The sequence below is a fragment of the Bombus terrestris genome, chromosome 13 (genome assembly GCF_910591885.1).
Source record: "Bombus terrestris chromosome 13, iyBomTerr1.2, whole genome shotgun sequence".
NCBI classification, from domain to species: Eukaryota; Metazoa; Arthropoda; class Insecta; order Hymenoptera; family Apidae; genus Bombus; species Bombus terrestris.
The window spans coordinates 4,901,882-4,914,760 of record NC_063281.1 but is presented as its reverse complement, the minus strand read 5'-3'; the positions used below and the strand labels follow the sequence as shown (position 1 = coordinate 4,914,760).

Below are 12,879 nucleotides of genomic sequence, written 5' to 3'. Positions count from 1 at the left end.
TTCTTAAAGAAGCACGTATATTTTGAAAAATCACCTGATTTTCTCTAATTCAAATAGCTTTCCAGATAAATAAAGAGCATAGCTGTAAATAATTTACTATACGAGCGAAACCAAGCTTAAATTCCATTTTGTCGGAGATATACCGTGACAAATCCAGATCCATGAAATATTTATGACTCCCGAGCTTATCGATCTGATCGTCGATCAGCGGTAGCGGGTACCTGTCCTTCATCGTGATGACATTTCGACGATCGACGCACATCCGGTAATTGCCCGTCTTCTTTTTCAGTTCCTTGGTCATCTCACCGGCTCCGCGAGGCGATAAGCCCGTCGCGCATTTAATTTCGAGCGCCGTTGCGTCTGTTTTTCCTAAGTCGCGCGTTGACGACGAGGTGTAACAACGAAATTCGTCGATCAATGCAACGCACTTCAGACGCGCTCTTTCCTCGATTTCACCAAATCGTAATTTGATTTTCGCGACCACGTCGCAGACTCCGACATCCCATGTCGTCGCGACTTGCTTGCGCCCGAGCGTAGGAATTTCGTTAAATATCAAGCGATTTCCATGTTTGATCGTGATTACATGATCTTGTAATATGAAGTTCCGTCCGACGATGAGGGGTTGCCGCGTGTATTCGTCGGGAACTACGAATGAGTCCACGTCGGCCTTCGCGTTTTGGATCGCGATCGTCACGCGAGCCACCATGTTCGCCACCACCGTCGCAATACCAAGCTCTCTGGCTACCGACGAGTGCATCACGGTGCACGCACTATCCGGTGTCAACGAGACTATCCATTCGTTTCCCGTTGACACACGCGCTAATCTCGCATAAATTGCCCGCTGGTTTTACGCGGTCGAGAATATTTATCCGTTTACTAGTATCACCCTCCTTTCCGGATTTGTTGCACCGCAATCTACCACTCAGCATCGGTAGCCTTTGATAAACGCGTATAACGTGTTCGGGTCAACATCATGCTGAGGCGAGTGTACGGTGTGGGCAACGGAGTTGTCCGGAATGCCACCGATCGCTACATCCACCTGATACTTATCGGTGGGTATGTCGATGTCCAACTTCCACGATTCGCATAGCTTCTGGAAACAATAGTCTTCTAAGTTCTGGCCAGGCCGTGCTTCATACGACGCTACCTCCTTGAATAGACGGCTAAATGGCACCGTCTTCCGCAACTGGGCCACAGTTTCTGCGGCCCTGCAGTCGCGTGGCGGCCAACCGCATCACCGACAAGTCGTCCCGACCATACCGCTTGGCAAGTTCATTGCTCGATCACGACATCGTCCTTCAGGGGGCCGAATAGAGGGATTAACGTTTTGCCGCCGGGTTCACAAGCATTCGCTCCAGGCGGTCTAATCGGCCATCGTTGGCCGGGGTTCTACGACACCCACGCGGTGAGCGCGAACGCGGGCGCGGATCCTTTTCTATCTTATCTGTAGCTTGAAAATCTTACGAGCCGAATATAAGTAATATTATATATATGAATTCTTCAAATGAAAAACTGCACCGATATCTTTATAGCGTATTAACTTTTGAAAATAAAAATTAATCGCAGGAATCGTCCGTTTTTAATGCCACTACTTCTGAGCAGAATTTTGTGCCAAATGATACCTCATAACGAAACATCGATCACAACAAAAATCCAAGTTACATCGATAATTAATTTTTGAGATAGGAGAGATCAGAGAAGTCAAAATTCATTAATGTGGTAGCCTTTATCAGCTTCGATATACGGACTTTGTGTCAATTGGACAGAGTTTTGCCAACTGCCAACAACGAATTTAAACTTAAATTTCCAAAATTCACAATGACCGATTCAATATGGTGCACGATATATTAAAAATAATATCGAGTAAAGTATAATATTTGAACTACGAAATTTGTTATCTGAATGTGTCTTTTCGCGGATATTTTGGGTCGTTAAAATCAAAAATGACGGTCATTTTCTATGGAAATGAATGATTTTGAAAATTCGGTCTTACAAACATTTCTTACGACATATCGAACGGTGAGCGGTGAAACGGTAAAATAAGAGCCAATTTTGAGGTGAGCTCATCGCTTACCCTTCTTTGACCCTATAACACGGATTCAAATAATATTACATTTATAAATGGTTCACTCTTGCACTTTTGTTTATTTATATGCAATAAATATAATGAATGTTATGAATGCAATAAACAAAATAGTCGTTTTATTAACAATTCTATAAGTAATTTTGTTTCTTCCATTTATAAAGTATGAAAGAAAAACTGATCGGTATTATCCCATAGGTAGAGTAATTCCGGTCAAAGCTTACTTTTCGTTCTTTTCGATATTTCTTTTGAATGATTAAATTTATGCATTCCATATTTCATCGTGATACAAAGAATATACTAATTTACCTATTTCGAACAGTATTTTTAGCGAATTTGACAATTCAAGTTTGTTTTCACCTAAGTTTTCTTAAGCGATCGATATTTCCCCATTCTTCTCAACATTAAAACCAAGATCATCTACTGCACTGACATTAATCTTTCTTGATTTTGATTTTTTGAAATGTTGATGCATACATTAGATACATTAGCATGCAACCGTTATAATGTGGCTGCAACAGTCAGCAGTTTCGAGCACCATTTTCGCACGCGCAGTAACATTATGCGATTGATTCTCCTCCGGCTTTAATTTTATCGATAAATATGAAATGTGCGTCGCTTCCCACTAACAGAGAATTTTCAAATAAAATCCCATATCTTACATAGTATGATGCTGCTGTTCTAAGTTTGACGTAAGTTTTTCGCGACGATCAATGTATTGGGAATGCTGTTGATGAAATAAAGTTTATATAGCAGGTATTCTTTTTAATATTGGAGAACGAACAAAAGGTTCGTGCAATTTTTGTGTCTTTTAGGATCATAAATACGTATTTATTCCTCGATATTTATATTGGCCCCTTCAAAGTAGTCCCCATTAACGATAATACATTTTTGTCAACGATTTTACCAGTTCATGAAACATTTTTGCAATTCACTTCGCCTTATGCTTCTTTGTTCGCACAACGTTTTTCGTTTTATGTCTTTGATGCTTTGAGATCGTTGTCCTTTCACAGATCTTCTTCAGTTTTGTAAAAATAGAAAGAAGTCGTACAGAGCCATATCTTGCGAATAATAGCTCTATCATATCCATTTATATTGATCTGGCGGTAGTTGAGAGATCATAACCGAGCTTTACCGAAAAGTTTCGAACGAGTAATGACGCGTGAGCAGATTTCGTTTCAAGCATTCACAAAATCGACGACATCACAAGGCTACAACTTGCTTAATAGAAAACAAAATCTGAGATATCTAATCGATCAATCTGAATAGGCAAACCGAAGTAGGTGACAAACACCTGATTGATCTTGGTATCCTAGAAGCGAATTATCGGCTCAAGTTGAAATTTTATTGTAATTGATGCCTCGTCATAAGGTATCATTTGGCACAAAATTCCGTCCCAAAATCGTGACACCAATATAATTCCAAATAATCCCTTTTTTTTTGGATTATTCGTTTATTCTGCCGTGATACTCAATGGTAGCTGTGATAAAGGGATCTCGAGTCACCCTATTTCTAACTTTGAAACTAATTTATACTCTGTCAAAAATACTATTATTTTTGGGTGTCTGTACATTTTTGTAAGATAATGTGTCACATGTAAGATAGATGTAGGTCATCCCATAAGTTCGTACCGTTTTTCGAGCGATTATATATGTTAAGATTGTTTACATACCTTTCGGTTTCATGAAAAAATGTAATCCCCCTCTCGTTGTACAACTTCTTCCCATTTTTAAAGTGCATTGGTCCCTTATCGCCATGTGTTTATAAATCGACACATGAAATGTATACACAAAAGTCGGCACGAACTTATGGGATGACCTAATACATAGTCGCATCAACTACGAGATCATTAGCGACTATTTTATGTTATACACTCAAATGCATCATCGTGGTACTCGCGTACACTAAATACTCTAGAGGCTCTAGAACTCTAAGCTACGTAGATATTCGCTCTTTGTTCGCTCCAAGATACTAGTAGCCTAGCGCCTTAAGTGCGTATTCGTAGCATGGACAACGATGATTTTTGGCATACGGAGGATGCTTACGAGTTAGTGTAGCTAATAATATGTTTGTATAACTTATTTCGATATAGCTTAAATTATGAAAAGTATGTAGTAAAACACTTGCGAGATGATCAGAGCTACCGAAAGAATACTGTCATTTTTCCAAAATTACTTTTAAATCATATAACTAGTAGTTAACTAGTAGTATGCGTTAACTTGCTTTCGTTCTTGTTATAAATAATCATGAGTGCACATTTATTTATTTTTCCTTTTAAGCATCTCGTTGTTTTTTTTAGTAAAATCAAACAGTAAAAAGTATACAACACACGAATGACCGCAATATCAATGTTTATTTATACATACATAATATACATTATAATAAAGTGTAAAATAAAACGTATTCCTCCCCCTCTTCCTTTTTCATAATTCTTTTATTTCATCCATTTTCTTTGCACCTTTGTCGGTATACATAAAAATAGTACACTTATAAAAGTTACTTGTATTACGTGCAAAGAAATAACGTATAATAAACGAGATTGAAGGACATAGAAAATACAAGTCTACTAAAATTAGCAGTAGTCTTTTCATATTAAGATTTATAAAGCGACATTCTAGTACATGATGTTCGTGGCAGGCATTTAGAACAAGGTCAATATGATCAGTAGATTAGATAACGATATTAGACAACACAACATAGAAAGTATATTTGATACTTTGATGCACAACTGGAAATGTCGTTTATGACACGAGACCTTACGAAATTGCATAAATTCAGTAAACAACCTCCTAATAATATTTTCGCAAGAATCTTATTTTAACTTTATCGATATTTTGAAATGCGCAATTTTAATCATAAGTATCTTAAGATCATTGTATCGAAACTTAATCGCTTGTTATGAGTTTCAAAATTATAACGACAAATCTCAATCAGTTTTCTTACATTTAAAACACAAAGATTGAATAAACTGAATTTACGGGAATGCACACGCATTCAGATATCGCATGTTAGAAATTTATCAAGGATTATCGCTTACGGTTGTAAAAGTCTTCTTTCGTCTATGTTGTATTGTTCCAATTTATTATACATGAGCTTCCGATAGCTAGTACGTGTCTCATCTTGATCAGTATCTTCTATAGGGTTCTTCTTCTTCAGGGTGAGCCGCGTTATGAGCCAGAGCACGTTGTATCGCTACTGGAATCGGTGGTGGTGTTGGCAAATGTGCACCGTTAGGTTGAAAACCATTCTCGTCAGCAGTGTAAGTAACCAAAATCGGCGTACCATCTGGCGCGGTATAACTAAATTGTCCTCGTACAGATTCAATTTGATTTGGTCCAATAAACTTTGGAACGCCTTGTTCTGCTACGGATATGCCATTTTCTGTATCGTAACTATAACAATGTACATAGATAATTTAGAAACTTTTCCATACCGTGCTTTTTCGAGCTAAAAAAAAAAAAAAAAAAAAAAAAAAAAATGCTAGAAAAGAATAATGCAATTTTTTTCGTATAACATTATAATATTATTATAATACTCATTTTCAAATATTCATTCTCTAGTTTTGTGAATTAATTTATCGTGTATATTATAAATAAAATTTTGTGTTGGTTTATAATCTTATTTCGGTGCAACAAATGTATTTCGTTATAACTATATTGTAGTTTATATTAGTATACTTCCATAAGAAAATAAAGGAAAAGATCGATTGTTATAAATATAAATTGATATTAAAGATAAGTAGAAAGTAAAAGACAAAATTTTTTCATACGACGCTTCGTTCCTTAGAAAATCGAGTTTGAAGATTTGCGAAGTATACTTTAACTCGACCAAATGCCGATTAGGTATGAGTTGATAATTAATAGGAAGTTACTATACATGTGAAATGTGAAACCGATTCGTTATAAAGAGATCAATACTGGTTATTTTTTGAAGGGTTGTCGTTTTGTAAAAGTACCACCTCTAAAATGCAAGACAAAGTTGGTAGTTGACCCGATTCGGTAAACATTATATGACATAGGAGAGGCCAAGTTCTAGGCGCGATCTTCGGATTGTACATTGTACGTACAGTAAGTAGACAGCGGCTACCAAGTAGGTAGGTAGGTAGGTAAGTAGGTAGGTCGATCGTAATTATTCTATTGTGTAATGTATTATTGCTAACTGCGCAGCCGACTAACACGAATGATTAACATCAAAGCTAATTATATATCTTTTCACAGCTGAATATCCTGTAAGTCCTTCCTTTCCTTCTTTTTCACTTCTCTGTTTACGCTTCCGTACTCTTCATTTTAAATTTGTATTTGTTCGTGCGTTGCATTTAACAGAACAAGCTATGGAAAATTGGAAAATCTAATTGATATTGGAAAATTATATCATATATATTTTTCAGAATTCATGTATTATCTTTGTGTGTTACGTTTATCAATTGAAATAATTATTTTCTTTAAATTACTAGCACAACAAAGATAAATAACGTATTAATAAGACAAAATATTGATAAACATCTACTTCCAAATATTTGCAGTTCTAATATTTTTAAGTAAAAATATATGAATTAATACATGCAATATATAAGGTTTCTATAAGTGAAGAGAGAACACATAGAATTTGATAGGATTTAGATTACAAATTGATATTTTTAAATATTATGATAATCAAAAGAACTAATTTAGTATTTTAATAAATAATTAGTAGAATTTAATAGTATATTATTTAATAGTATATGGAATAGAATTTAATAGTAAATAAGAATATTTTAAAAGTGAGAATGTAATAGAATATACAACTTGTATATATAAGTATGTATATATGTATAATATTAGAAATAATATTGAAACAATTAAATACAAAGATCGATATTTTTATATTCAAAAGTTTTATATTCAAAGAACAAAGAAGATAATATTTCAACGTTAATTCCAATAATTTTAAACAGCTACGTTAAGGTTATCTAAAGTCACGAACATTTTATCACAAGATAAGTTAGACTAATTATAATAATTATTAACACTTAAGGAATCAAAATTATTCGAGTGTTTGACAAGAATAGATGTTAACTTGACCTTAGATTTGTTCATGACCTTAACGTATTTAATTATGGTTGGGAAAATCCAAGTGCAATAGAAAGTTAAGTTACTACACAAACCGCCAAATACCGGTTAACTGTGTAAAATTTGTTGTAGTCTTTCGAATCAAAGTTATCGTTTATGCTATATTTTGCATCAACGGATGGACATATTTGCAATGAAAAAGCGACAAGACTAAATCATTAACAACATGTTCTATTCCTGAATTGGTTAGAAAATACATTTGAAATTTGTGAAATTTGTTGCTATCTATCTAACCTGAACATAATGTTGTAATGCAGAATGTAACAAAAACTGTTAGGGACATACCCGAGATGCGCAAATTTACATAATTACTTCGTGAAAATCAAACTCCAGCGTGGGAGATAGAACGAATATAATAGATAGGATACGTAGGCAGACGTTTCTACAATATCTTCAAACGTACAAGTTTTATAACTTCATAATAGTAGTTACCGATTTTTATATGCCTAGCAAGATATTACTGTAATGTTATCATAGAATCAAAGGAATATGAATATCGCGCATGTTTAATTAATCATAAGAAGAAAGATGCTTGCAAGGGGTAAAAATTCAGTAAGTATAAAATTATACTTTTTGCCTCTATCTCTCTCTCTCTCTCTCTCTCTCTCTCTTTCTCTCTCTATTCTTCTTAATGATATGTACGTAATTTTGCACATTTTTGATACGTTTTTCATATATACAGAATTACGTATACATTTTATGACATATCATTAAAATCCACTAAGACACGCGTTAACGCAATATTTCATTTGCTAATTTTTTCAATCAACTTACATTATCGATTTCTATTTTCGAACGGTGTACGTACTGTTTCTTCCACATAGACTTTACGTTTCTAGTGAAAGTTATGAAATATAAAGTAGTTGATATATTTATAATATTATGATAAATCATTTGGTCATTGGTTTGGTCCTGGTAATAAAATAAGGTAAGAGGAATCCAGAACCTATAATAGACTTGAAACAAAGAATGACGTGAACAGATGACAAAATGTTTTTAGGATTGAGATTATAAGCGAGCCTCTTCGAGCGTGTCGAGATTGCTTTTGAGGAAACGTACCTCGACGACGCTTATCGCTCTGTCGACGTTCAGGACGATGTGGAAGGACGATCTCACCTGTAGGAATACGATCCATCGGGAGAAGAATCTTGTGACTGTCGTAATATAGCGAAACGTCGACCGTAGTAGTCAGGGTTGTACGGGTATCTGTTGAATTGTGCACAGACCATCGTTGTGAATCCCAAAAAAACCTAAGAGAAAACGTAAATGAGCTTAAGTGCCTTTTAAAGCTATCTGTTTTAAATTCGACTACTGGTTTCCATATTATTTACACTATGTATTGGATATGTTAGTCTTTATGAAATAAACAATTTATTATACCTAAAGGTTATATTTTTCCTTAAGGAGAATGAAACGGTTGATCACGCGCACAAAAATGTCTATAGAAATGAGATTCGGAGGAGACAATTATAATTTAAGAAAAGGTTACGTTTTAAATGTTTCAGAAGAGAAGAAAATAAATGTCAATTTTATTTGCCTTATTATACTTCGATTAACAAACTTTAGCGAGGCATAGGACGATTCGTGCGTCCTTGAAAGTACACGAAAAAAATAGATGATCTATTATGTACATACATATGCGTATGTTTAAAAAGTATCGCCTGTCATATTAGCTCGACGTAGAAATGATATTTAATGACAAAAGAGAAATATTCTTGATACGAAGGGAATCTCGTAAGTGTTTTAATAAAAAGTTGTGACAAAGATATAAACTGTTAAGAAAACGATGATAAACTTCGCTTCGATTTCTCAACGCAGCGTGGAATTGATTATTTTTTATTGACAGGTTTATAAATTAATATTTCATTCAGTTGTATATATATTTTTGGGATAAGTGGCAAACTAATTACAGTTTTCCTAGATATAAATAGTAATAATATTTTTCAGAGCCGTGTGAAATGTTAATATGAAAATATCTTTGGAAAAGGTGGGAAGAGTATTTCTCATTTTGCAATAACATAATAATTAATTTGTAGATATATCTACGTTTTTAATTGACTTTGCTTTTCACACAGAATAGCGTACTTGCCCAACTGCATAGATCGTATATTAATAACAAAGAAGAACTAATAGAATGAATCGCACGTGGGCAGACAGCTATGTAAGTTATGAATAATTATATGCATCTGATGCGCTGCGTATTTTATCTTCTTTATCGATCTGTTCGTCTAACACTAATTATATTACATTATTAAGGAAATCTTATTATTTAATAGAAATCGAATTCAATAAATGCGATGTATGCGATATGCATAAATGTCTGTCTCTCATATACATCTACACAATTTTAACGTACTTACGAAATTAAGTCAGTGACGCGATTAAATTTAATTGTATAATTAAAATTCCAAGTTTGTAAAATAATGTTGTGTTCTTGAGCTTGTGCAATGTACGTGAAGTTAAATAGTTAATTTTATATTTGAACGTATGTATGTTACATTAAATATAATTATTGTTGTACAGATCGATCTCTGATTAAACGTAAGTTATCTTTGGTAGTGCAACGTTTTATTCATCATGTATTGCTTTGAAATTATTATTGAAATCGCCGAAACAAAACTACGAGACATTTGGAAGAAAGGCGTCTCAAATAAGTCAAGATATACTAAAACATACTTTATAATTTTATAGTTGTATAATATTAAAACGATATTTTACAATATGTAACATACATTACACATAATTTATAGTATATTTAGAAAATGATGCGTATAGCATTTGGGATCCTTAACGATTCTAACAATTTTTCATAACTTGATCGATGCTGTCGATATGTTTGTAATTGCTAGGGAATATGAATTGCTAGATGAATTTTAAGAAAAAGCAAACAACATTACTCGTTTACGTTTATGTTTGACCGATAAACATATCACTAGATTATTTGTTTTTTAGTGGACGTTAATAATGGGAATGACAGTGTTTGTTAATCGATAGGTTCAGAATCGTTAAATGTTTGTAATTGTCGGTTGTTTAGAAAATGTTAAGACAGAACATGTATTAAAGACGTTGATTATTTGGTTTCATTGTAAAAGTTATTCAGTAGGAACAAGTTCTTTAAGAACCGTACCTCGTCACAGGAATTGCATTAATGCGTATTTAAAATATGATATAATATATTTAATAACTTTAATAACGAACAAAATTTTCGTAACATTTTCCAAATTTCCCCTTGTTACAGTTATAGAGATATTTTTGAAGTATCTTAAGGATTACGTATTTTAGTATTGACTAACAAGTCGAAGATAATGGGATTAGAGTAATACATTGCACTCACAAAAATCTTCATGATGACTACGCAATAGCAAAGGTTGAAAATCCTTGATTAGTCACGAAGCCACCTGGCACGACACGATTTTTTAAAGGTAATATTCAATCACGGTCCACTTTGATCTTCGAAAAGACACGTGATAAGAGTTCGTCCTATCCTGTAGTGCTTAGAAGTACGACATCAGACGGATTACGATGAGGTTTTATAGTCGCCACAGTCCTATGCTTCTACTTCCTTCCCGCCCCGCCACTGATTCAAACAAGTTGAAGGGGAAAAAATATGTTTCATCTATTCGTATAATCTATAAGTAGGGTAGCGATTGCGTTCCTAACGAATATTGCCGATTGGCAAGGTATTTACGCATTTACATATATTTATATACTTTAATTTTGCTAATTTATAACAAAAGAAGGTTTCTAAACAAAGTATAATAGATAATAGATAATAACACGGGGTCACATTTTTGGGAATATGCAATGGAGTTTCGAAACATCAAAAATGACAAATATCCTATGTTTCGTAAAAACATTTATAACTGCATACATCCACAAAATGTTGAAGAAATACAAGAAATTGTATTTCTTGTCGATTGTACAATTTATTGTGATTACAAATATAAAATCTTGTTAGATGAGTAAAGAAATGTTTCGTCTGCTATATTTATTCATTTAACACATACTCATTAAGTTGTCCATCATTCGATTGGAGTTAGATTAGGCTTAGGTTGGGATTAGGACTAACCTTTTAATAAATATTAAAACTTTTTAAAAATAAACATCGTTTTGTGCATATATGAACGTATATTCGTACTTGACGATCAGTTCTCGTGCAATTCGATACAAAGTACTATTAGGATACTGAATACCTTTTTCTTAATCTTAACTGTGGAATTGCTTCAATATAGAATACTTGGTTAGAATGTAACAGTATAAATATGTAATGCGTAATGTATAAGTCTATTCATTAAAAAGGAATAAGTTCGGAGTTACGATAATTGTGGTGAAAAGATAAAAATAATTAGGTCTATATTAGGACACATATTTTACAACGAAATACGGTATAAGAGAACCTTGTTATAACATCAATTGAAAATATAAATAGATATTGTTTTTAATATAGTTCTAATCAAAGTTTCAATCAAATAATTGCTACTCTACTCTCCTGTTCCAATAATATTTACCAAGCATTTAAATTCTGAAAGAGAATTCTAAAAAGAACTGGAGTTTTTTAAAAAAAAAAAAAAAAAAAAAAAAAAGAAAAGGAGAAAAGAACATACACACACATACACACGTGTGTAACAACGATATATTAAAGATGACTCTGTTAAACATTAAAGAATAGATCAATCATTGGCTTTAAAACTTGACATCTTATCTTATAGTATCGGTGTCGATGCACGAATCTGTTATATTATGCATGTATAATTACAAACAATGCAATATAAGGAAATACACGAACGAATGTATACGCATCTCGTATGCATATGTATGTAAGAGATATAATTCCTACAGTTTAATAGCATTCTTTTCTACTTGGCATTCGACAATTGTTCCCTTATTAACATTTAAAAAGCTTTTTGCTTGTAAGACCGTCAATTACAGCGGTATGCAAACTGTCTAATTCGTGTAATCTTAATTCTCGCGTGTTCATCTAATAACGATTATTCATGATGCATAGCATAAGAGTTGGAGTAGAGGTTCTAACAGGATGGTAGACGGCCGTCAAATAGGCGTTATTAAATCGGCCAGTTTGCAATGTCTCGTAAGACACGGACCGAGGCGACCTCGGTACAGGATTCAGATCGCCGGATTTGCCACGGATCATCACAGGGCGTATTCCTTTCACTGGTTGCCTGTTACGAGCAGGATGCACGATGCAACGATTCGCTGCACAGCATCGGCGATCCTTGCGACACTCCCTAGGTGGAACACCAACGCATTCTCGTTTATCGTTCCTCGCATCTCGATAGATCGAGATTTCCAGAATTGATCCGACTTACGATTTTCCTTCCCCGTCCCGTCTGCCACAGTGACACTTGTTTATTTCCACATTTATTTCGTCCATCTATATACATACATAGCGAAGAAGCACAGTAACTGCCATGTTAATTCATTGGAAGCTAATAGATAGCTTTGCACATAGCATTTACAAAGGATTCTAAAGATCAAATTGTTCTCATTGTAAAGCGATGCTCTCGTCCTAGTTTCGTTCTATCGAAAACTTCTCAACTATTATATTTTCGGCTATTCGTACATTTTTAAATACTCTTGTCATTTTTACAATGTTATCTATTAGTTTGATTAGCTTGATTAGTGGCGTATAGAATCAGTTGAGCGAAGAAAATAGTTTTGATATTATTT

At 33.8% G+C, this 12,879-nt stretch overlaps 1 protein-coding gene across 1 annotated transcript; it reads right to left on the bottom strand.

The window, feature by feature from the left end:
- Nucleotides 1-4,417: 4,417 nt before the first annotated feature.
- On the bottom strand, nucleotides 4,418-10,717 carry LOC100648472 (endocuticle structural glycoprotein SgAbd-1). Its single transcript, XM_003394681.3, has 3 exons — nucleotides 10,526-10,717; nucleotides 8,308-8,441; nucleotides 4,418-5,475 (listed from the first exon to the last, which is right to left on the bottom strand). Exons 1-3 carry the CDS (start codon nucleotides 10,535-10,537, stop codon nucleotides 5,208-5,210), a joined length of 414 nt encoding a protein of 137 aa, XP_003394729.1. The 5' UTR covers nucleotides 10,538-10,717; the 3' UTR covers nucleotides 4,418-5,207.
- Nucleotides 10,718-12,879: the final 2,162 nt, after the last annotated feature.

Excerpts from the sequence above, each read along its gene's own strand:
- LOC100648472 (XM_003394681.3), bottom strand. Across the intron at positions 5,476-8,307 it reads GATGGATCGTATTCCTACAG|TTACGATACAGAAAATGGCA; the intron begins GTGAGATCGTCC and ends ACATTGTTATAG.